The sequence below is a fragment of the Anser cygnoides genome, chromosome 7 (assembly GCF_040182565.1).
Source record: "Anser cygnoides isolate HZ-2024a breed goose chromosome 7, Taihu_goose_T2T_genome, whole genome shotgun sequence".
NCBI classification, from domain to species: Eukaryota; Metazoa; Chordata; class Aves; order Anseriformes; family Anatidae; genus Anser; species Anser cygnoides.
The window spans coordinates 8415413-8441765 of record NC_089879.1 but is presented as its reverse complement, the minus strand read 5'-3'; the positions used below and the strand labels follow the sequence as shown (position 1 = coordinate 8441765).

Genomic DNA, 26353 nt, shown 5'->3' with positions numbered 1-26353 from the left:
AGAAAAAATTCTTTGACTGAATAGGGAACCTAGTGATTCATTTTCTGGCATTTTTATTTTTCTCAGTTCCTTGTCCATCAATTTCTTTTAACTTGCGAATGCTCCATATGTGTTATATATGCAAGCTGACCTTAAGTTTTTTTTTTTATTTCTTACCTTAAAGATGACTTGAGATCAAGATCTCTTACTTAGAACATTGTAGTCTTGCAATTGAGTGTTTGCCTTGAGCGCTAATGACTTAACTTAAAGCACACAAGACTTGCTCCCAGATCAGCCTGTTAGAAATATGTGGGTTTGATTTCACTGAGGCTATTTTGAATGCCACTAGTTCATGGTAGCTGGAAGCATTAAATTTTTTTGGTTACTTTTATATATTTTTAAATCGCTAGAATTTTAACACTCTCTTACTATATTCATGGATCAAAGCGATATTGTATCCTTTGAAAGTCTATTCAACAATAAAATAAGTTATTTGAATATTATTATTCATTATTACTTTAATAACTTATGATGAATGCTTCTATACTTACACTAATGTGGCATTCTGCACAGCTCGTAAAGAGTTTAAGTTGTATTTGTTCCATGAATATTCCTTCACTGAAAGTCCTACTATGGGACTGAAAACTGGTTGAGGGGATGGGACAAAGACACTATTACATAGGAACGAAATCTTTGCTTCCTGTATCAGTGAGCTTATAGTCAGTATTCAAAATGTTCGCTGAGGCAGCTGAGCCTGAATGCATCACTGGTGGGGCAGTGCACAAGGCAGAGATAGTATCGCAACTGATTTCAAATGCACATATGCCCTTTTTTTTTTGTTGTTTTCATGCATGCATTTGTTTGTGCTCACTGTCTCTATTTCTCTCCTCTGTCTGATGTGGCTGAGGTTCATAGGTTGTTCTATGGTCTTGGCAGTCAAGTCTGGTTGCTTGTTTTATTCAGTGGTGCATGGGTTTTCATTTCTCCATATTAATTAAACATAAGCTTTTTTTCTTAAGATGGGGGGGGGGGGCAGTGTGTTGTTTCCTAGTGTGAACATTGTTTCTAATACATCATGAAGAATTACAGTGCTTGTAATACCTGCATGGCTTTGCATTATTTGCATAATGTTGCAGTTGGTAATGGGGAGCAGTGTTGTGTTGAGCTTAGATAATGGCTTGAAACTGTGGAAGCACCTACTTACTTCTGGGTATTTCTATTGCCATTATAACATCATGCAGCTAAATGCAACACTTGGCATTAATATAGTTAACCAGAACTAATGTTTGCAAATATACGTATACGTGCATAAATTAGGAATTCAGTGTAAAGTGTGCTGAGATGCATGATTTGCGTAAGGTTGTTATGTGTTGGAGAGTTCTGAAGGTTGCTCTCATCAGTGATGCTTTTATTACAAATAGTGAAAATTGTGTTCGAATTAACGAACTCGATCCATATTACACTTCTGTTGAATCTTGGGGAAAATGTGACTGATATCAGTAGGAGCAAACAATATGCAAAAATGGAAAGGAATCTATAGAAAAGATCTGTATGGGGGAACCGGGACTGGGACAGCACGATTAAAGTAGAAAACTGAGTAGCTGAAATAACTGTGGGGATTGCTAATATAGCCCCTATGGAGAGCAGAATCCTTGTCTTCCTCCAAGACAGTGTACAAACTCTTTAGGCCTTTAGTCACTAAGACAAGTATTTGTAAACAGTTGCAGGGCTGGACAATCAATACAGAGCCTAGTATATAGCAATTAATGTAAATTAGAAGGTAGGAGCTATAGAAACAGGGTAAAGCAAAAGACATGCGAAGAAAACTATAGTGAGGTTGTCACTGATTTTAAATGCAATTCTTTTTCAAAGGAATACTAAATATATTATAAATGAATTAATAATATTAAAAACAATGAATGTATTTTATCATATTTACTGAATATAGCTTTAATTTCCATTGTATTATATATTTTTTCCATCCATGAATGTTTCCATCTATAAACTTTCTTGGTGTATGTGTGAATATATAGTTTTTTGCATGTTAATATATATTACTTTTTTCTTATACTTTGCAGGACTATTTTGAAAGAGAGTGGTTTTGCAAGGTATCTTCATTCAGCTGTCTTAATCAATGGAGCTATGCTCATTTTTGGTGGGAATACTCATAATGATACTTCCCTGAGTAATGGTGCGAAGTGCTTTTCTGCTGACTTTCTTGCATATGACGTAGGTATGTATTTGTACTCTGTTTTTGGTCATTTGAATTTTAAACAACATAGCATTGTTTTCTCAAGTCCAGCTAGCATGCTCTTTTAATGTCTTGATCACAAACACCTCAAAGTTATTTAAAAATTATACTGTAAAATTAAAGCCAGACCATTTTGTTTCATAAAAGTCTTAAGGTTTTGATTTGTGGGACAAAGTGTACTAGCTAAAATTAAGCACATTAAAAAAAAAAGATCATGTTCTCTTATGAATTACAGATATTATTAAATGAGTTGTGGAAGTTAATGCATTTCACTGTTTTTGAAATGTGTTGAAAGGACAGTCTAGTGCTTATAAATATCAAGTGTTGGTTTATTCTTCATACCTAATACCTACGGAGTACTAATGAAGGACAATGATGGAACATTAAGAACATGTTTTCACCCAAGTAACATTTGAGAAGTTCCTTAAAAGGTTTGGAATTGAGGGGAGTTTGGAAAACATGTTGCTTAGTGCTTATATTGGAGTGCCATGATTGAAAATGAGAGATAGGGAGACACGTTGGGGATGATAGTGGAGATGCGTGGATTTTTCTGGATATCTTCCTCTGACAAGTTGCTCTCACCAGCTTCCATCCCCATACATTTCAGATGAGAATATTAATTAAGCTTCCTACCTTTGAGACTGAAAAAGCATTATTTGATCAGGATGAGTGGCTTGATAAATGTCTGTTTCAGTTGGAACAATACCTCACCCACAATCTAGAATGAGCAGTCTTGCTGAGTGGGAGTGGAGTTATGGGGGCAACTCCCCAGTACAGACTAATGGGATAACTACATTAAGTGAATCAGGGTGATAATAGAACTATAGGATGCTTTTGCACTGTTATGTTAAGGATGAGCTTTGTTTCCATGGACAACAGTGCAATGAAAGTGGCTAAGCTACTTGTGATTTCTTAGTTTTGAGATGCAAGACGTTCAGTTTTCTGAACTACCAAAGCTACTAGTATGCAGTACAAATGTTAGAATACAGGCTTCATTCCCACTGACTGAAGCTTCAAAAGTAAATTTCACCCAGGGAACTAAAAATTGGGAAATGTTAGAGCAGCTTGGGAAATACTTGTGCATGGTCCTGTTGAGAATAACGTGGGTAGCGATGGCATCTCCTTTTGGCAATTGTTTATTGCCTGGCTATAGTTGTAACAAAGGGTGAGACATGATCCTTTTTATAGGAGTAGTTGATGCCTCTTTATGGGTTTGTGTATCTATCAACCGTTCTGCATGTGTTCATAAGAATGTTATTTCTTATGGTGCATAAGAAAATAATTGGTAAATTTATCACGTGGAACATATGTGCTACTTCCTGATGGTTCACTAAGCAAGCGCATAAAGCCTTTTCAGTACAGCTCATTTTTTTTGACTGTATCCCTGTATTGCATACTCCATAGTTTCTTGTAGGTATCTGGTGGTGTGAGCTATTGATTTTTGCCTCAATTTCAGTTTACATCTGGTTTTATTTTTGAATGAAACAGAGCTTCCCCCCTTCATTTTAAAGGATAATAGTACTTATTGCTATACGTTTATGTATTTAAAGTGGTCTTGAGAGTATGAGTCCAAGGATCTGAATAAGTGTGTGTTTTGGACTTTCACACAGCAGGGCATTTTCATTCTACATCATGAAAATGTAGTACACTCTTCTTAAGGTTCAATGATATATCTGTTTTTCTAGTTGATTACAATATTTAATATGGTATTTTTGTTTTCTTACAAGTCTCATTTTCCATGCATTATCAAGCTGGTGAAGTACAAAAGAAACAGATGTAGTAATTACTCTTAAAAAAAAAAATATTATAAATCCATGAAGATTGATTTGATACAAGCTTAATCTTCTGTATTATTCATTTGGCCAAATTAAACACACAGACTCATGGTACACGTTAGATACAGACATTTACAGAAAATAGTGAATATTTATTTTATTAAGAATTAGATAAATGTAGAATGAGTATATTTCAGAATTTTACATGTATCATGAGCTTTTGAACAAAGCTTGGAAGACAAAATATACTATGTTATCAGTATCACGTTTCCTAGATACCTTGCAAATGATGGAGTGTTGTGCTGCATCTTGTAAAAAATGGGTGCCGTCTGGGAACCAGCTGAATCCTAGAGATATAGCCTATACTATTTATGTTCAAGTTGGGCTATGGAATACTTTTGATTATATCTCTTATTATATGTGACATAGTTTTATGGATAGTTTGCTTCAGCTTTTTATTATCCATGGAAATGCTTACTGTTTTTCATATTAATGTGAAATAACTATTTGGAGACATTCATCTCAGTTAAGTTTAGCTGCCTAAAAGGCTGGTTTCTAATAACAATTGGTAATCTAGACTCCTGCTGAAGTCAGTGGAGGGAGATAAGCATCTCCAGAGAACAATTCGTTTCACCTAGCTTGGGACAGAATGATTTTTTCCATCTCCTCTGGAGCCAGCCATTGTTCTCTAGGTACTGAACTTAGTTTACATGCGTAAGCTTAGACAGCTAAACTTACATGTCATGAGCCAAGAAAGAGTTGAATTCGGTGATTTTAAACGCTTACTGCATCTGAATATATTTGTTAACTAAGGACACAAATTTGGAGATGCTATAAAAATCAAGCTGCCCTTATTTTCGTAACATTGCTTCATGTATTTACTTAAATAACAGCAAAAAAACTGTATGATGAGAAGTCTGCAGCATAAAATGGGCTTTAGAAGTGTGGCCTTTGGTATGCTTTTGTTTTCTTTTGATGTCTTAACTCTGGGCTTTGCCACCAAGTTGCTTTGGCAGCTCCATAAATATCCTGAAATTATCCTCATATTGGTGAGCTTTTTCTCCTGACTGTGTTGTTATTGCCTGCATGATGCTGAAAGAGGAACCATGCCAGTGGTGACAGGGCTGTCTTGGAGGCTTTTGTTGGCCTGTTCTTTTTAGCTGATGTTTCTTACAGCTTTTCTGTATCTACTGTTCAATACATAAAAAAGAGCTGGAAGTTGAAGGATATCAACTTGCAAGATTCTGCTTATTACGGATATAACTTTTGGTGTTGAAACTAGGGTGTTTATTCAATTCTTCCGTTACAGCATTTTGACGTATACTTGTAGCAATTTTCTTTGTTAAAAAAGGAACTTTATTAGTTGTATATGGCATAAAATATCTATGTAGTACTTGTGAAAATCTGTGCTCTGTGACAACTGTTTTGAAATCAAGGAGTTACGTACACGAAGGAGTTTGTGTGTTGTCATACATAAAATGACAATTAAGTTGAGATGCGTGTCTGAAAATCAGCCTGAACTGTTGCTTTGCTATTAATAGGTGTTTATCTTTCAAAGTAATTTGGTTTTCTTGTTCTTCTATCTTTGCTATGTAGTTGAGAAACTATGTTAGGAACTATATCCCCAGTTCTCCCAATTCCTTAGCACTATACAAACATAAGGATTGTGTATCTTTTAGGAGACTGAGACATGATAGATAGAAAGCAGGCAATTACTGCTGACTTAAAGTTCTTCACAATGCCTAAACCCCACACAGATAAGTTCATTTAAACACGTAATAGAACTAGAGAGGAAGTGTGACACATGTCAATATTGCTGTTGCCTTGCTTATGCTTTCTTCATAGTATGAAGGTTGTCGATTATTTAGCTCGGTCTCTCTTTGTGTATGTGTCTGTGTGTGTGTGTTCAAGAACAAAATCACATGAATCAACTACTGATGGCCTCAAATTCACCACTTTGCCTGTGTGGTTTGCCTACCTGGCTAGTGTCCTGAAGTTTTCTGAATCGTTTATTAATTTAATTATGTAAAAAGTGTAAAGAATAAGATATACTTCAGTCAGAGAGAGAACCATTGGGATCTGTATACTGTGTAATGTTCTAGACCAACTCTTGTTTCAGATTATAATTGTTTGGCAGAAGTTAGTATAGTAATTACGTATCTCGATAACTGGGCTGAAATGAAAAGAAGTTCATACAATGCAGTTCTTAATTTGTTAAACATTTATACATGGGATGAAACCACTTTGTGAAGGTGTCTTGTTCTTCATGACCAAGGTCTACTACTTAAGTTAGGAAAATTTGGGGACATGCTTTTGCATATATTTGCATGAATTTGAGTAAAAATAGCATATTTGGATCAGCTACTAAATGGGTTTCAGTGTAATCTAAATGAGCTGAAAATGATTATGGATTCTTCTTGCTGTTAGCAGTCTTCTGTTATTCTAGTAATCACAGAAGTACCTGCAAGAGAAAGTAACACAACTCTCTGGTATTGTCCCAAGAAATACCTGAAGATACACTGTGAATATTGAGTGATGTTCCATCTTCTAGGCTATACCAACCAGTTTTGGGCCGACATTGTGTCTGGTTTGCAGCAAGAATATGACTTTGCTCTGTTCTCTGTAACGGGCTTGGCCTGAAGAGAGAGGTGCTCTATTTCTTCACTTTCATTCTGAGTCAGTGAATCTGGTGTGAAGATTTAAAGTGCCTATCATGTGTTTGACATCCTTGTGCTGCACCATAATTGATGTTACGGTGTTGATGAATGCATCCAATAAATCTGATATATTTGTATGATATTAGCATTACTGGAAAGATACTGTCTCTCTAAATATATTTTTATTTTCAAAATTAATATAACAGTTGAAATAGCGTTTTTTTCCTCAAAAATGTGGAACATGGGGCAGTTGGCCAAAATTACTCATATAAGCAATATGTAAGTGGTGGGGGTGGGTATTTGGAAAGATGTGTCCATGTGGGTTTAATAGTCTGAAGGAGTGCTCAATTTTCAACCAGGGGAAGCTGTTGAAAGACTTTTTAAAATAAAAAAAAAAAATCTTTGTGTAAAACGTGTGTATATATATGCACATGTGTATATTGAAGAACTTGTTTTCAGCTCAACTGCAGATGAAAAATTCCCAAGCTGTAGTCTAAACTTTTAGGTTAAATATTTGAGGGATTAGCTGGGGATTAACAAGAGCATTTGCTCTTCCACCCTCCCTGTAAAACTGTGGATCTAGGAGCTATCCTCACCATCTCATCCTCCCAAGCTTAAATCTTTTGTGTTTCTATTCTTACCAGAGTTTAGGAAGTCATTTAGACTGTATTTTATGAGGTTTTAGTTGCAAAGTTTGCAGATTTTTTTTAACTGATTAATTGTACATATAGAACCAAAATTTTAAACTGATTCTAACCACTGAGATTAATATTATTAAAAAAAAAAAAAGTGCTTTGAAAAGTAACGGTATTCATTTTAGTTCCTGGCCAAATCGTAATGTTAATAAAGATATTTCTATATGCCTAAGGCACTTCTTGTAGTTTCTGTGTATGAAGTATTTGGTCTTTTTTTGTTTTGTTTCATGTATGCCAGTTAGTATCATATCTGGATTCTCTAGAAATTTGGGCAGAATGACTGACAGAGAATTTCAAAAAAAAAAAAAATTAAAAACCAAACCAACAACAAAAATTCCAAAACAAACCCAATCCCAAATCACTGGAACGTGGCAGTTGCTCGCATGCCCTCTCCTAGTGGTAGCTGTATTGCACGATTGCTTGTGTCTAGGGGAGAGGGCAGTGAGTGAATACACTTAAGACAATGTACTCTGCAAGGCTTCTTTTTTAGGCCTTATTACATTCTGGTTTTCTGCTGATAGTTTATTATTGAGTAAATAACATGAATTCAATAGTTTATGAAAAAAAATGTTGTTTCTAAAATATAAAGCTTCTTCCTTTTACCTGTTGGAAAAAAATATTCAGAATTGATTAACTTTAATGTCACCTGAAATCAAACATATCGTTTTTATTTTTGTAATAAAATGAATTGTTTATTCATAACATGCTTGTAAAATAAATTGCTTTTAACTCTTGTCTTTGTCATCCACAAAACTAGTGAACTTAAATGACTAATAAGATTTTTTTCTCCTCCATGCAAAAATATATATTTGGACTGTTGTCCCTTCTTCCAAAATTACAAATGGATTATCAACAAGCTACCACAAAGAAAATGTAAAAACGGTGTCTGTCATAGATTGTTTTATGTGTTGCTGAGTACTGAAGTCATAAATGTAGTTCTGGTGCAGTGCATAGCAGCAATTACTTCTGTATCACTGTACAATTAGAAAAGCAAAGCCATAATAATATAATGCACTAATTTCTGCTTTTAATAGTGGAACTTTTTTTTTGGTTAATATTGCTTTGGAGTCACTCTTATACATGTAGACCATGTAGACTCTGTTGTGCATGTTAGATCTATAGTTAAAATTCAGTTCACACTGTTTCAAACGTGTTTACCTGTCTGGTTTGCTGAGAGTAAGGAGTTTATTATCTGAATAATAATAATAAAAAAAACATTGTTCAGTGTGAGTGAATTGGAAAATGAGTTTTCTGCTTCTCCCTAACTTTCATAGTGATTTAGATGTTTGTTTAGTTGTGGTTAGTTGTCTGGATTTCCTTCCTTCCCCCCAAAAAAGAACCAGGCAGAAGTACTGTGCCTTTACTTTCTAAAAGTAATGCTTCTGCTTTTACCAGAGTTTTCCTGACCTTCCTACCAAAGTTCATGTAACTGTAATGAGAGAAAAAATTGTCAGCAAGAAAGAATTATTTGACGACAGAAGATGTACTGCCAACACATGTGATAATCTTGCTTCATTATGCTTCTTCATTCCCCAAACCTGGATGCTTAAATGTTTCTAAACAGATAAGCACCACTTACCTCTCTGTCTGTTCCTTTGTTTGTTCTTCTAAATAGATTTGTTAGTTAAACAGCAGGTTAAATGGGTGGTTACCAAATGTTATCCTGATGTGACCCTTGAAATCTGAACACAAGGAAAAAATGTCCTTCTCCCATACATATACCTTCTGTACAGTTTCTTCTGTACAGTTTCCTTCTGTACCTTTATGAAGTTGTTTGAATACTTTATAGCATTGATAAGACCAATTTCCTGGCTATTGCTGTATTTCAGCTCTTGTGTCATTTAAAAATGATGTTCACTTGCAAAAAGAGGAAGGAATTCTTGCTGCCGTTTTATTAGGAATAAAAAGGAAGGAAAAGACAGAAGCATGGCCAATGCGGTCTACTTTGAAGACAAGTCCTGTGTTTTCTGGAGTATAATGTTGTAATGTCCCTGAGGCTAATAGTGGCTACAATACAGCAGCATGAATTTGATTAATCTGATGAAATTATTCTATTTTTGTAATTAGTAAGTTCTTTGGCTTTGGTGGAAAGAAAAAAATATTTTGCAGATTGTTAATAAATACCCAATGGTAAAAAAAAAAAAAAAAAAAAAAAAAAAAAGGAAAAAAGAAAACCTTTTCATTAAATTTGGAAATAGAAAATAGTTAAAATAATACTAGATAGATTTTGGGAGTCAAAGTTTAGCCCAGAATTTTCATCCCGTTTATAACGTAATGATGTATTTTCAAATAGTTGCAAAAGAATTAAAATTAAAAATGTGGGTAGTGTATGGAATATTTAACAAATACTTGTACACTGAAATTAAAATTGTTGGCAAGGATCTTAGATGTTTTATTCACTTAATTTGATATCAAGTTGTCAAGATGCATTATATATTGTTTCCCATATTAAAAATAGGTTTTCTTGTAATGCTTAGTGGTGGCCCAACATAAATCTACTAAACTGAGTGGTTCTTAGCAATACATAAAAAGAACACCCAATCTGACATGGGATTCTACATGTCATAAGGCTGCACTGCTGAGTTACATAGGATTGAGCAGAGTCAATGGACTAGCATTTCAACATAAAAATTGAGAAACTATTTGGTAAAGTAAATGTATAGTGTGCAGTTTTATAAACCTTTTACTACATTTGGAGCTACAGGTAAGGTTATCACTAAACCTGCCTGCCAGTTCAGAAATACAGATATAATTCCGTAAATAAAGTATAGAACACTGTCTGTCCCTTTTTCAGGGACTGTCCCAGCTGCTCGGCTAGAGCAATGCCTATTTCTGACAATTTTTTTCTTTTTTTTCCTCTCCTGTTCAGTGGAACAGCATTAACTTGGAGTAGTGACGAGTAACCTAGCTTGACGGGTTAGAGCAGTTTCTTTGGAGATAAAAGCTGTAGGTTTAAATCCCATTGGGTAGGAAATGAACCTGTTTTTCCTGCATCTCGGGTCATTACTCTAACTGCTATAAAATTACATAAAATAAGTCTTTTTTTTTTCTTTTATCATATTTTGGAAGTATGAGCCCTTTCAGTTCTTTATTAGAAACAGTGTGAGTATCTCGTCAGATTCCAGCTCTGAGTGGGCATGGTGCTGCTGCTCAGTCTTGATTGCAGCATTGGGTAGGGGAGGAACATGAAGATGAGATGCAAATCATCTTCTCTTGTGTTCAGTGCCTATATTATTTTTTTTTCCTGAGTTTCTATAATGTTTTCTGCAAAGGGTATATTTTGGTTCTTTGCTCTTCTCTATTGCTTACAAAATTTTGTAGTTTTGGGAGTGAGTTGTCAGGTTTTTCAGGTCATTCTCATAGACTTTTTTGTTCATTAACAATAACTTAGTAAAAGGTGTCCATAGTACATACAAGAAATCAGATGATGAAAAAGGTGAGTAGTCACCTCTAAAAATAGCTTATAGATGTGCTGTTTTCAGATTTTTGTAAATCAGAATTTGAATTGTGGACAGTTAGGTGCTGAAACGTGTACAGCATTCAAAAGCACTTTATTAACTTAATTCAGGCATGAAATAGATGTAGGTGATTGGAAAAAGTGTAGGTGTTGAGGCTTCTCACTTTGGAGAGTGTACCCTGCAGCGTGTTCTCCAGGGCAAAATTCATCTGAGGTTTTCTCTCTGCTACCATCATCTGGGTTGCCTCAAACGTGGTGCAAGTCTCTGGTGCTTTTATCTTTTATCTTTTATCATATACGCAATTTGGTTGAATGGTGAATCCAGTCTCAGTGCCATTTCTGTATCCTCTTGCAACCGTTTAATCTACGCGAAGGAGGAGTACACATCTTTTTCCTTTACGTGTAGAATTTGTTCTTGAAGTTGAAGCCTTACCAACAGGAAGGAAAGTCTTTGTATTCCTCCTTGTACTTTTCACTGACTACACATGCTGCTCACCAATATGGAATAAAAACTATCATCCCTTTGTCTACTTAATAGCTGTTACTGTTAAAAGCAGTATACGTTTCTATGTGCCATATGTTATACTTCGTTACACGCAGACAAAATGGTAAACAGAATTTATCTCCCACTCACTACCTGCATAGTACTGTAAGAGTACATGATATTTTGCAGAGGAAGGTTATTTTATTGTTTATTCCTTAGAACTTACCATCCTTATTAGATTTAATGCAACAAATACTACACAGAGAAGGCTGTAATATCGATAAATAATGTTGGAAATAACACTGTGTTTGCTATTTGTCACTTTCTTCTTGGCAGTGTACACTAAGTCTGGAGATTTAGATACTCTGAAATCTTCAGAAGCTTGAAGATAACAGGCATGGATGAATCCTGTTTGATTTTATATAAAAAAAAAACACAACAACAACAAAAAAAAGAACAACGAAACACCAGTTCGTTAACTATCTGTATTTCACATCAACCAACCTGCACAGAGAAATTCTGATTAGGAATTTAAAGCTCAACAAATGGACTTTTCTTGTACAATGCTCTGTTCAGTCTTCAGTAGTCACTGAGAAGGCTAGGAGGAGATAAGAGAGAAGGCTATTTGTAACATGCTTCCCACCCCCTTTCCTCTTGTGCTCTGTTGAAAAGACCTGCCAGTTTGACAAATACCATCAGTAAGCTAGGAGTTATTATATTTCCAGCCCTCAAGGATTTCTTATCTGAAAAACCAGCCTTTATTATGGTTTTATGGTTTTCTTTCAGTGTTAAATCCGTCTTTTTTCTTAAATAACTTTCTAAGTGCGGGAAACATTCTATATTTGTGTATGTTTGTACACATACAAAAATGATGTGCAGTGCTTTTCCTAGATCAGATGAAAATTTAGTATTTTTTTAATGTTTCCTTTACCATTGTTGACATATGAGCTCAAACATGCTGCTTCTGTTAACACACAATGACTTATAGCAGCAAGAAACTCTATAGAGGCATCAAATGCCAGTGTTAGGCTGAGATATGATGAATACACAACTTTTATATTTATATAATATATATCTTTTATATTTATATTTAACTTTTATATTTATATATTTTCCCATCTTCTTCTGAACCTTATTATTATAGACAGTTAATTGGTGCTCTAATACCCCTATTACTGTGATCTCTTCTGTGCAAACGGCTCAAAACCATCTCTCTGTCATATATGTACTTTCACTGTTTTATTTCAGTAGAGCAAATCAAAAGGAAGTTATGAGAGCTGAAGTGTATTTACAATATCATCATATTATGATAATATCAGCAGTGACAGAAGGTAGAAGTTGAGAAAGGGGAGGGATTCTGGCAGTTGTGGCAGCTATCGGTCCTATAAGACAGTGAACACAACTTTCCACACTTTTTTTCTTCAAACTATTAAATTCAGAGTCCACCATCTCTTGTTGAAATTATTGCTGTTTGGACCATCTGTATTACTCTGGTAATGATGTGCTTTTAGTTTCTGTTTCCAATTTATAAAAAGATGTAATTGATTTATCTATTGCAGCCACAGTCTCGCTCTGACTTTCATGGGCTCAGGCTGTGATTCTGTGGAAGCTGAAGTCAATTGAGCTGCTTATTACTGCAGTTTTGCCCGTAGCTATGCTCTCCTGCCTTCTGTCATGTGCCAAATCCACCAACCTGTTTCAGCATGGTATTGTAACAGGACGCTAAACAGACAAAGAGCAGAATGGTTTTCTGCTTTAGAAGTGCCAGAACAGCAGCTCTAGCAAGAGGTGAACTGTTCTGACAGTGGCTATGAGAATGGGATCAGTCTAGCCAGAGTGACCTATGACCTAGGTTCTGTATAACACTGACCTTACTTGCAAGTTGTCCCTCTTAGATTTCCTAATATCTTGTTGTTTCAAGCTGAGGGTGACAGAGAAGAGGTGATAAGATTTCTTTTTAATTAGTATTATTTTAACTGTAAGCAGACTTCCTTGAACTACGTGGTCTCTGATATTCCTTTTCAGTTGGATTTATATCTTGTGTAAATTATTCCATTCTAAACAAACAAAAAATAAATGCTGATGAGTGTACAGTATACCTTATCTAGATATGGTTGTCATTAGAATCATATACAGTAATTCAGAAATACTAAGTAAAAATCAACCTGTGTGATAATTGCATTAACAATCTGGAAAGTCTGAGGTTTCCTGAAGTACTCCACACAATCTTACTGTATGCCCGGGAGCTTGTCTGCCTGTTGATTCCTGTAGGGCATGCATGTTTCTTGGAGTAGAAAACAGCAGCTTAGTGTTTACCTAAGGGGAAAAAAAAAAAAAAAAAGAAAGTCTGGCTGATTTTGCAGAAAGCTTAGTTATAAACAACAAAATAAAACAGAAGCTAATACTATGAAATGGTTTTAAACATATCAGAATCAGAAATTGTACTTCAGAGTTGGTGGGACTGATAGCTAATAAAAGCACGTAAGAACTTTGGAAGAAGATAGCCTCCTTTCCCAGATTAAAGCAGTTAAACTCAGCTACATAGGGAATAAAGTTAGTTAATACTTAAAATACAGTAAAGTGTCTGAAAAAATCAATTTTGTGTATTTTTTCTGAAAATGTTGAGATTATTTTGTGTAATACCATATGCTTTCATTTCAACTTTCAGCTTGTGACGAATGGAAGATTTTACCAAAACCTAATCTGCACCGAGATGTCAACAGATTTGGTCACACTGCTGTTGTCAGTAATGGGTAAATGAAGCATATTTTAAATTTTCCTGACCATCATTGGGAATGAAAAACTGTCCACAATTATCTCCATGTGAAGTATGGCTCAATGACATATAACTAGTATAATTTATTAACATGAAAAAGTGCTTAGCAGTGGCTTTACATGTCTTAAGTAATCAGTAGTGCTAATTAGCAATTCGGCATGTTATGGAACCTGTTCAGTGGCATTTTATATGAACTTTTTAGTGTACTGAGGTGTTTCCTAATATTATGAAGTACAGTGAATTTGAAATTCAGTACCAACTATGATTGTCACTTAAGTGTAATGGGAGAAATATTTTTCTCTTTTGAGTATACTATGAGTCCTTGTTCTTCTATAATCATAAAGTCAAAAACATGTAACTGAAATTTACTTACTGGGGGAAAAGCCAGATTTTGAAGATGCTGATAGTAATCATCATCAACCACTTGCAGGAAAAGGAGAAGCCTGCAACCATCAGACTATATAAAGTTTATTGCATGCTTTCATGTCATTTGCTATGAGTAGAATTGCTCAATAAATCATTGCATAGAAACAGGAGATGGATCTGGAGTTTGCTGGATTTAGTGCCTCTCAGCTTCCCCAGCTCCAACCTACAAAGATAAAATTGTAGGACAAATGTCTCCTTTGTGATGGCAAAGTTGTAGAAAACTAGTCAGGTTTGCTTTTTTTTTTTTTTTTAATTTTCTCTGGTTGCTAAATGACTTAATGTCTGACAGTTGCAATACTACAGATGACTGTCCCATAATGTGTGCTATGGATCATTCTAAGTTATTCAGCATCCGTATAAGTCTAGGATTTAAGTATATATTTAAGGCAATTTATGGGTCCTCTATGCAGGAATAATATCTAGGTCAGAAATAATGGTCATAAATAATAATTCAAATAAGAGTTTAACAGATTTTAACAAAAATAATACCAAGTTGCAATTCTGTGCATAGCACTTGAAGTTAATCAGCAGATTACACCATTAAGAGAAAATGTTTGGAATGAGAGATTTTAGCATCTGGTGGTTTTTCACATTTTGATCTGTGTTTTAAAACATCTAAGCTATGTCTGATACTCTGAAAAATTTGGTTTTTGAGTGAATAAGATTCAAGTGAAAATGCTTGTGTTTCTTTTCTAGAACTTAATGTTTCTAGATGGGTTTTATGTAGATAGAAAATAATGCAATATGAGATACTCTCCAAAGGTTTCTGTTATTGGTAACTATATGATTTATTCTATTTTAAGAGTATACAACAGATATGCAAGTTTTTTCTTAATGTTAAAGGGAAGGAAAGGAGTAAGGTCTCAAGTCTATTCTGGCTTTGATGTCAGCAGTTACTGTGCTGGAAATGGTACCAAAGAATACCAAATATCCATCAAGAAAATACCAAACATCCACTAAGAAAACCAAATATCCATCTCCTGATTATTACTTGCAGTCTTGGAAATGTTGAAGAAAAAATGTTCGTACTTCTTGCAGCCCATTTCTGCCCACTGTTCTCTTATTATCTAACTCCAAAAATGAGTACTGTTTCCTCTATAGCCATTCTTTCTTCTTTCCAGACGTTTGGTATGTGTCACTGTCTAATACATACAGCACAGCTAACATTGAGCAATTTTTTTGTTAATCTAAACTTCTGTGGAGAATTACATAGAAAAACTTATCAATCTTCATAATGGAACCATTGACAGAGTCTTGATTAGAGAGAACTGAAGAATGTTTTTTATAATAATGTGTTATTTTTTATTACCTATCAGGACAGCTAAAGAAAACAAGAAAATTTATTTATAGCTGCTGTAAGTTATATTTACTTGCTTTTTCCTAATAGGTCAATGTACATATTTGGAGGCTTTTCAAGTGTTCTTTTGAATGACATCCTCGTATACAAGCCTCCGAACTGTGAAGCATTCAGAGATGAAGAGCTGTGTAAGAATGCTCGTCCAGGGATAAGGTGTCTGTGGAACAAGAAACATTGTGAATCCTGGGAATCTGGAAATGCCAACAACATACTTCGAGCAAAATGTCCTAAGAAAACAGGTAAGTGATTTCTAGTCTTAAAGTGTCAAATTTGCAATGCAGTGTAGGAGATGGGGTTGGGGTGGTGTGACGAAATAAAAACAGGAAAAAAAAAATTGGTGGAAATAGGGGCTAGACTGTTTAGATGTTTCTTCTCCAAGAATACCCAATGCAAGAGATCTGGGGAATAAGTTCTACAGTCATTACACTCTTGGTTATTTGGGGATTTTTAATAAACATTCTTCAAGTAGGTGCAGAAAAGCACAAGCATAAGGTCATAAGGAATACAAAACATAAGAAGGTTCAAAGAGAAGAATTTACATAAAAGTACATTAGATTGAATTTGGCTTATTGTTTTCGAAGCACTTGAAGCTTGGGCTTTGAGGTAATGTCTCAAATCAGTTTTCCTCTTTCTCTACCTTGAATGGATGTATTCCTGGAATGGACATACATACACACACACATATACACATAAATAAAAGTCCTCATTTTGTTCTAATTCCAAGAATTCAGCGGTCAGAGCACAGCTGGCCCCTGCAGGTGATACCTAGCATTACAGGCATATTGCATAGTTCTGTCTCTATATACCAGTAACAGGAGGGAAGACATCGCTGTTTCAAGTAGATTACATATCAGTAGGAATATTTCTGTAGCATAAAATAGCATGGATACAGCTGGAAACAAACTTAAGACAAAGAAGCCCTTTGCTATGCTATGTCAAAGTTTGCCTGGTGAATTTCTGTGTGGCTGTGAGGTTGTGATAGCCATATTATTTGAAACAGTAATTGAGCATTACGAATAACTGTAGCACCTTATTCCTAAGGTTTTGTCACATCATAAATAACTTCCTTGTGAAAGTGTCATTCTTAGCTTACATGAACAGAATGTGTATCAGTGCTACATAAATTTTATCTTCACATCTTTCCTTGCAGCATAGTACAAAATCATCAACCAACCAAACTTTGGCTGTGCCCTAAATGTACAAACTGCCATATTAGTCAACTGCCAGTCTACTTTCAGTGCTTGTTAACAAATTATTAGCTCTGCTTTTAGTGCTTCAAGACTTTTTTTTTTCTGTTAGCTTTTATTTATTTCTGAACAAGATATAAATTTGCAAACTTTGAAAAAGGGTGCGTTATATAACAAAAAGTTTATCTGGGTAGTTTCCTGATGAACTGCTTTTGTACTGTTTCATAATATTAGGAGATCTTGAATCTGGAAAGTTTCAGCTCCTTATGAAAAGATGAATCTTAAGACTATTAATTCAGAAATAATACAGATGAAAGCGGATCTTATTTTCCTAAAAAAAAAAAAAAAAAAAAAAAAGGCTGATTTAAGGAAATAAAATGAAGTCAGGCTGAACAAAATAAAAAAGGTTAGCCCAGTTTCCAAAATGGAAGATACATACAAGAGACAAGGTATTGAGAATTGCAGTTCTGAAGAAACTATGTGGACCTGTCAAAATCCTTGCTAAATGGACATCGCTGCTTTGATGCTGTCAAATCCTTGAATCCTTGCAGTTTCAGGTGGTAATGTTCTGCCAAAAGCCAACTCTTCTTTATATTCTTTTACACCACTTGGCTCAAGTGTTACCTGAGAGCATCATGTGAGAAATCGATGATATTAAAAGATAAGCAGAAACGTTAGTTGGTTTGTAAAAGATCAATTCTTGTACAACAAGCCTTCCCTGGCGAAGGAATCTTTTAAACTTGTATGATCCCAAGACCTCTGCATAACTGTAGAAGTGTTAAAGACAGTAATCAGTGTAGGAGGTGGTAGGACTTCTCCTGGTTGGGTCGCGGTGATTTCGCAATTTTTAACTTCCTTTTAACAGAAGTAAGCATTTCTGTGTTTCAAACTCTTGTAAATAACATACATTTTAGTCCAAGTCTTAAAAGTGTTAAGTATTTACCATGAACCTTTTCCTCCAAGATTTTTTTTTCTACAGAAAGGGTAGAACTCTCTAAATTTCCAACCTTTATTAGGTTTATAAATTAATTTAGGAAGACTTAAATATTTGTGAGTTCCTAATAACCATCTTAGATATTTTATTTACAACTTTTACCATTGCCTTCTTGCATAGTGATCTATATTTTTATCGAAAATCCACATCTGAAGAAAAACTTCCTTCTGTATTAAAGCAGTGAACAATCAATAATTTAAGAAACTTTCTGACAAACTGAATTTATACACTGTCCTAAAAGTGCTTACATGCTACAAATCAGTAACTATTCCTCCAGTTTATCTGAGACTTATGAACCTTCAAATGTGGTTGTTACTGGAGGAATTTTTAAAAGAGTAATAATTAATGGCTACAGTTCAAATAAAGGATATAACAGAAGATACTCTAAGCAAGTGTTTAAAATGTGGTACTATTCTCCTTCAGCGTGATGTTTCTTTGTGACTTTCATTTGTATTACAGTTGTTGCAGATGACAGATGTTACCGATACGCAGACTGTGCAAGCTGTACTGCCAATACAAACGGGTGCCAATGGTGTGACGACAAGAAGTGCATTTCAGCAAACAGTAACTGTAGCATGGTGAGTCTCTGCAAGTCTATGATCATGTTATTAATGTTGTAGTTTTTTCCTAGCTAAACCAGAGGCCTGTTACACCAAATGAAAGTGGAATAGTAGATTAATAGTACCTTATTTTGAACATAATCACATTTGCCTGGCTTTTGCAGTGAAAATCTTGCAGAGGGCAGAGTTGGACTACAGCAAAGACATCCATTCCAGGAAAAAAAAAATTATGGTAGTGTTAGCCCTCTGTATATCTCTCAAGACAAATACTATTATCTCCTAATTAATGACATTTGGAATGTTCCTGAGTTATTATGAGCTGCATACAGTATGCAGGCAGAAAGTCTGGAATCAGATGAAGTGTGGCAGTTTTTTTTTTATTTTTTTCCTATCAAACAAAACCAGGTCAGTCTTTCTAGTTCTGATGTTCAGATCACTGATCATCACACAAATGTTTTTATTTGTCATAAAGTTGCTTATCATTTTATTAAAGGAGTATGAGCCTTTGTCAACATGAGACCAAGCAGTTTGTGATGATTTGATAAGATTGTTCTGATCTGTGTAAACATAAGGAACATATACCTACAGATTTAAAGAACTTTATATATATATTTTTTTAAAGTTGCTTACAACCATGCTTTATACTTTGTTCTCCACCATCTGCTGCATCTCCTGCTTGTTCATTTGATTTTTGAGAAGCTTGTAATATTTTTTTTTTAGCGTGATAAAATCTGTTTCCTATATTTTTCTGCTAGTTCCAGACACCACCTGTACTGGAGTTCAAAATCCTTTCTTTATGTGCTTCCACTAGGAAAAGTGGCTTGCTCTCTAATTTGAATATGATGCAAATAAATCTTTTTCTCCACACAGACAAGTTAAGGTGTGAGTTGGATTGACTCTGACACAAAGCTTGCCCATTCAGAGTGAGTAGAGCCAGCTCCAGTCACTGGCGTTTGTAGACAGTCACTGCTAATAAAAGCAATGCAGAAGTAAATTCATCAGCAGCCATATTATAACTGTCTGCCAGTGTGATTTCATATTCCAGGCTCTGATGGTTAGTTTCCTTTGTAATCTACAAGGGCTCTTCCTTTCCTAACACAGCATAATGTGTTAAGTGCCAATTTTCAAGCCATGGCTTTCAACTCTTAAGCAAGGAATAGTTGCTAAGGAGCAGACTGTCTTCATCCCTGAGAAATGTGGAGCACTGGCTGTTTTAGAACAGGTTTCTCAGTTCAATATCCTTCTTTGATAACTGTTCATAACCAAGGTTGTCAGCTTAATTAGCAACTGATGCACCAGTCCTCTCTATATCATTTCTTACCTTTTATCCAGGGTTTAAAGTGGATAGAAAAGGCTGTGAGTGGAGTTGGGATAGTAAAGAATGGGATAGTGAAAATTCATCCAAACGATTTCTGAGAAGAAATTTCAAAATTGGTGTATTGGCTGGGAGGCTATGGAGGCGGAATTTTGCAGCTATCCACATAAACCTACCAAAATAGCATCAACAGAATGGCACCATGTGGAGGAATGGCACAGATCAGGCTGATTAACCATTTTCATAGACTGCAACTTCTGGACTAGGCCCACAATATGAAAATGTTTTGACAGTACTGTGATGGTACTGTGGGGTAACAAGCTGAGGACTCAGGAATACCACAAAGAGAAACTCTCTTTTTGCAGCTGTGCAGAGTCCTTGATTTATTGCTTAGATCTTAGAACATCCAGTATGAGATAGACAATAATGTTTCAGAATCCATTGTTTTCTCTCCACTGAAACTGGCCAGCATACTGAAGATATGTTGGCAATCAGTTTGGCATTGGCCTGATGGTCATGGATGTTTGCAAAGCAGTGACTGTTCTGCTGATGGGAAGGGCTATAAAATAGGGAAATTTCCCTGAAATAACTCTGCTGTTTGGGCAGATGGACTTCATAAGTAGTACTAATGCACTGATGATACACATGTACCTGCCTATGCTCACCATCTGATGTGAGTCAGCGCATTAACAGGATGCTCTATTCCACTACTGTGCAGGCACTACTGTGTGGATCATCAAAGTATAGCATAATACTCATATCTAGTGTAATTGTGAGCAGATGCTTTCAATGCCACATTGTTCTGGAGGCCTGGCTTGTTTCAGCACTAGCAAGCTGGATTCTTTTTTTTTTATTCCCCAGTAAACACCCAGCTACAAGGAATACTTGTGCATACTATGATCTTAACTGACCCATTGTACCTGATGAAAATGTTGAGGGATGAAGGCTTATTCAGTCTTACCCAAGTGGGAAACAGTTGACTTAAAATATGTGGAAAGGTTCAAGATGGTACTGAAATTTGTCTTTGGCTAGTGAGTAGATTGAACAGAATGCTAACTATAGTGCCTTGTCACTTTTTTTTTTTTAACCACTAAATGTGTCTATTAGATATTGTTTCTGTTATAATAAAAATTTGAAGGTTGTCTTGAGAAATTGAGCCATTGAAATTTCCCAGACTGATTACAGTGGTTTTACGTAATGCTCTGAATTTATTCTGTAGTCATACGTAATGCTTGTATGCAAAATAAAAAATGGTATTTCATTTTTATCTTTGTTACTGATGAATGCTAAAAATGGCAAGATCACTTACTCTCCCTTGATTCAAAAATGTGCAAGTACAGATACTGGTTTGCTACAGGGGCTGAAGTGAGTTACAATCTCATTAATACTACATACTCAGTACAGACTTCATGAAATGAAGTCTACTAATCTCTGTATAACCTCCTCTTGCAAGCTGTTCCATGGATACTTGCATCCAGTGCAACAATGGATTTTTAAACAGGAATATTATGTGAATATTACTTGTGAAACCTAATAGGATTGCATTCCTGTTTTTCCTTGAAGCACAGCATGCCACCCTTTTCTAAAATTATAGGAAATAGCTTTCTGTCATTGCTTTTTTCTTTATCTTCTCTGTTTTACATCTTCATTCTGTTTCCTTCAAAAACAAACAAACAAACAATGTGTGTCCTGCTTGTGATTTTTTGTGGTTATCTGATTTTTGGGTAGATTGTATTGACTTTTACCAGTAGTTCACTGGTCATTGCATTGATCTTGCATTTCGACAATTTTCGCTTGTGTTGTCTGATATCCGAAGTGTCTTCCTGGTCCTTAGTGATTCTAATGTGTTTTGCCTGTTTTTTGATAGAGGAAGATGATGATGTAGATATGATTATTTTTTTATGAAGTTATATTCACTTTACACCTCTGCATATGAAAAACTTTATCTTGCATACTGTAGCAGTGATACTCACTGATTATGTTCAGAAAACTGATTGTATTCATATTCTATAATGGAAATATTCTAAAAAAAAATCCTGTTAATTTTACAATTTTACTTTCAAATCTTTAAAAACAAAAACCAGGTCTTTGGTGGAAAGATTATTTCTTTTTGAGTTGCTGTATCTTCATATGGTGTCATTTTACTTGAAGTACTAACATTGAAGAGTAAGCAAACAATTGGTCTGCTCCTCAGGGAGGAGCTATCCCATGAAAACAAAATCTTTTTGTAACTTGTGACAAATAAAATGGACAGAGACTGAAAAGTGTTGGCCAGCTGCAACAAAAGGCAAAGCTTCCTTTACTGAGAAGGAGAGGAGATGGCCTGAATTTTAGAGTAATTTTTTTTTAATTATTTTTACTCTTCAGAAATGAAGCAAAATAATGGATGATAAAGTGGTGGAGACCCTTAACGTATTAAGAGAGTAATCGTTTGTAAGGGCAGTAATATGACAAGTCAGTGTGGCCATAAAGCTGGTTTATTTTTGCAGATGTACTTTTCACACACCTGTAGGCATACTCAAAAACTGTGAATGCATTCAAGCCTTGAAAGTGCTAGAATCCCTCCTGCTTGCCAGTCTTCTTTAAGCTATGTGCTTGTGAAAGAGGAGGGTGAGCTGGGTTTAGGTAAGTACCTTGACACTTTCACTTGAGATCAGTTCAAGTGCTGCTAGGCTTATATGCTAAAAATCTTGAAAAAATTAAAGTATACATGTAGGATATTACCAGACAATATGTTGATTTATTTTTCATTTTTAAATTGTCAAAGAATTTTGTAGGCATGGTTTTCCCTTCCCTGTCTCCCCCTTTTTTTTTTTTTAAACATTTTCTTCAACCCACTTCATCTCCTCTCTCACCCCGTTCTTTGGGAAACAATGGGAAATGCTTCACTAGTTCCGTATCAAAACAAATTAGTTTTGCTTCTTTATATCCTCAACATAACTCTTTCCCTTTCCTGTCTCCACACCAAACTTCATTTCAGATATAAACGAAGTCCTGAAAGGTAGGCTTAAGGAATTAACAAGAAATGTCTTCCTTCTGTCCTTGCTTTTGTTATACTTCTCTACAGTGAAAATTGAAGCAGTCACTGCAGATAGTAGCTGTAGCAATATGCTGCACTGTTTTTCTACTGTGTTGTCTATAATCCTTCAGTTTATAGGAATTTTAATAGCCCACACTAAAAGTTTGCAATTAAAGTAACTTATTCCCATATTACTTAGAGAAAATATTTTTGAAGGATTGAAATGCAGCAGTAATTTAATGCCAGTCTTAACGTGAAAAATTGTTTTCACTGTTGGTTGAAAGTAAATGCTTTCCTTTCAAAACCATACAAGTCCCTGGAAAAATTTGAAAAGAAAGACTTTCTGTATAAAATTTCATCTCTTATTCTGCAAGCTTACATAGTTAAACTTATTAAAATACCTACTGTTTTACTGTAACAAACAGCATACATAAGGGAGGCCGACTAATTTGAAAACGAAAATAATTGGGATGAAGAACACCAGGCAGAAGCACATATATGTAACACTTCTGGTCAGAGTAGTCGGAGATGTATCTTTTCAGGTGAAGTGCTTGTGCTTTCCGTGTTTGGGGAGAAGGTGACAGGAAGAAGCATAGCTGAGGTACTCCTGCATCCAGTCTGCATGGCATTTTTGCTTGTGGCTACCAGGGGGATGTGTTCCTTCTGTAACTGTGGCCAACTTGCACCTGTATCTCCAGTAGCAGTCTCTGAATTTCTCATTTGTCATTCTCCACATATTCAATATAATGAAACCTCAGTAGATGTAAGTAGCCTAAATACAGACCAAATTGTTATGTTATTTCAAAGTATTTTGTATCTGAGTGTGGCAATGTAAAATAAATGTTTTGGAACCCATAGAAGAGATGATAAAGAGCATCTTGTTGAGGGATGGAGGGTAGTATAGGATGCTTCAAAGAGAAGTGTAATCCTGCATTGTTAACTGTTTTTACACAAAAACTTCAAGGCAAGAATCATTTCCTTTTTGCAATGTTTGCACAGCTTCCAGAAGGATGACATCCTCTTTCAAGGTGGGAGTTCTTAGAAGCTACACTAGTACCAAAAATAATAATAATAATCACAGCGATCTACCTACATGTGAGGAATTTAAAGAACAGCCAAGGGGGTAATATTGTATGAAGTGGTAGAAGAAATTATGAATAGAGGAAAAAAGGTAAATTTAAGACAGGAGCACCCAGTACTAAAATATGGCAGTAGATTCAGAGAAGTAGTAGCAAATCTATTTGGTAATTTATAATTAGGCTAGGCAAACTACACAAGATTATATTGTTATCCTGAAAAATCCAGGAGGAGAAAAGAGAGCTACATCATTTAATAGTAATTTCTGAAATTCTAAGGTAAACTACCTTAGTAGATATGCAGAAGTATCTACCTAAGTGGATATGCACAAAATCAGAGCAGTTCAAAGTCTGTCTATATACAACCATATCAAGATCAGTGCTGAAAAATCTAAGTAAATCAGATGTAAATGGGAAACTTACATATAAAAATTTCCCAATACTTTGGAGTGTAAACATTATAAATATCCTACAGCAATATAGAACTTCAGTAACAGATGGGCTGTCATATTTCTGAATTTCATTGGTTTTGGTAGCTTAAGTTATGGCCTTAATATTGTGTTAATATGAATTACCTATTGGATTCACATCTACATTGAACTAATGAGATTTTCAGACAAGCAATGTTTAAATTGGATTTAAGGGAAATAAGTGCTGGGAATAAGGGAATACAACAGAGAACATTATTACAGAGTAGTCACTAGTACTTTGAATTTTATTTTAAACATTAAATAACCAGCACGCAACAAGCTTCATGATTAGAAAGTAATAGAACAGATATCTTGGTTTAGCTGGAAAATTGTAATCTGTTTATATATAATGTTACTAAAGAATATATATATTTCAAAAGTAATCTGAATGCTCAAGGATTTTGACAATGCCATGATGTATTAAAAGTGAATGTTAGTTGAGGAATTGTAAATGAGCAGAAGGTGCTTACTTGTGCTTTGAAGTTCATTTTAAAGCATCGCTCAGGCAGTTTTGTGAATATGCATCACTGACTGAGTGAAACTACATGTGGGTTTGTACCAGAGGTTTTGTGTGCCTTACTGTCTGTATGCCTTTATGGATCTAGATAGACCCTCTGTTACTTTGCAGAATTACCTTTGGCTTTGTTTTCTTAATGTGGTGCAGATGCCTGCTCCTAGAACATTTTCTCTATTTCTTCTCTTTGCTTCACAGTAGCCTTTCTTATAGATCAGAAGAATGTTCACTGATGGGCGTCTCATCCAATAAAGGCACCAAACAAGTCCTTACACAGCAGTGTTCTTCTTCAGTAATGAAACTGATCCTCTGTAAGATTGAAAATTTGTGTTAACAGTTGTTTTATTTTAGGAATTAAAAACAAAGCCAAGAAAAGCCCACCTTTTAATGTTTTTATTTTATTTATTTTTACTCCTAGCTGTGGTAGGTTGTTGCCCTATTGTCATCATTCCAATACCAGGAGGTGTGTAACTTACTCTCTTATTGCCCCTTTATCTTTTTTTCAGACTATTAGAAAAGAAAGCAAAGAAAATTGTAATGTGAACCATATATATGCCATCCAAGCACAATACATTTTTGATAATAAGCATGAATGAATCTCTTGCTGTTAAGGACAAAAAATACTTTTAAAGTATTCTTTTGCTGTTGTTTGGATTTATCACAAGGGAGGGACACATCTAGTTAACTGAAATCTGAAAAAAAAAATTGTAATTAAATTGTCAAAATGTATTCCTACTGCATAAGATATATATGTAACTTCTTATAAGTGTGAATTGACATTTGACAGACAAGTGAATTTACGTAAAACCTCTGGGTACCTGAAAGCCTGAGCTTGTTCTGAAGTCTTTAGAATACATTTTGATGTTACTTTAGTTGGGTTGTTTGATGGGTTGTTTAGCTGTGACTTTTACCAAAATAAGCTATTCCAACATAATGGTTCTTTGTTTCTGATGAATTATGCAAATACGCAAGTTCTGATGAATTACACTGCTTGGCAAAATGGTTTCCTGTACATCCTGTAAATTTTATTTACTAGCTATGCTACATACAGATTTGCAATTCAAACTGTAAAATAAGTTTTTGACAAATCCTGAAATTGTTTCCTGTGATCACCTGTAGCTCCTATTTTAATTTGTTTTGCTTGATAAGATAATGTAGAGTATGTTCTGTCTTCAGTCACTGAGGTGCAGTTATTTTACATGTGCATCTTGCTCCATTTTTCACAATCTCTCTGATTGTTTTGCTTGCTTAACCTGCAAATAACTTGAGCATGAAATAATTTAGTGAGAAAGTATCCCTGAACTATCTAAGAAACTGAGTTTTATTTGAGGTATTTAAGCTCTTCTTGTTCTCTATACAGA

General features: G+C 35.0%; 1 protein-coding gene across 13 annotated transcripts in view; it reads left to right on the top strand.

The window, feature by feature from the left end:
* Window positions 1–26353, top strand: part of ATRNL1 (attractin like 1) — a 495684-nt gene that overhangs the window by 83596 nt on the left and 385735 nt on the right. For all 13 annotated transcript variants that reach the window (XR_010832767.1, XR_010832768.1, XR_010832769.1 and 10 more), the window contains exons 10-13: window positions 2058–2212; window positions 13967–14051; window positions 15888–16096; window positions 18498–18616. Coding sequence is in view for 9 of the 13 variants with exons in the window: in XM_013174611.3 (XP_013030065.3) it covers window positions 2058–2212; window positions 13967–14051; window positions 15888–16096; window positions 18498–18616 (568 nt within the window). In the remaining 4 variants the exon portion in view is untranslated. The remainder of the gene's footprint in view (window positions 1–2057; window positions 2213–13966; window positions 14052–15887; window positions 16097–18497; window positions 18617–26353) is intronic.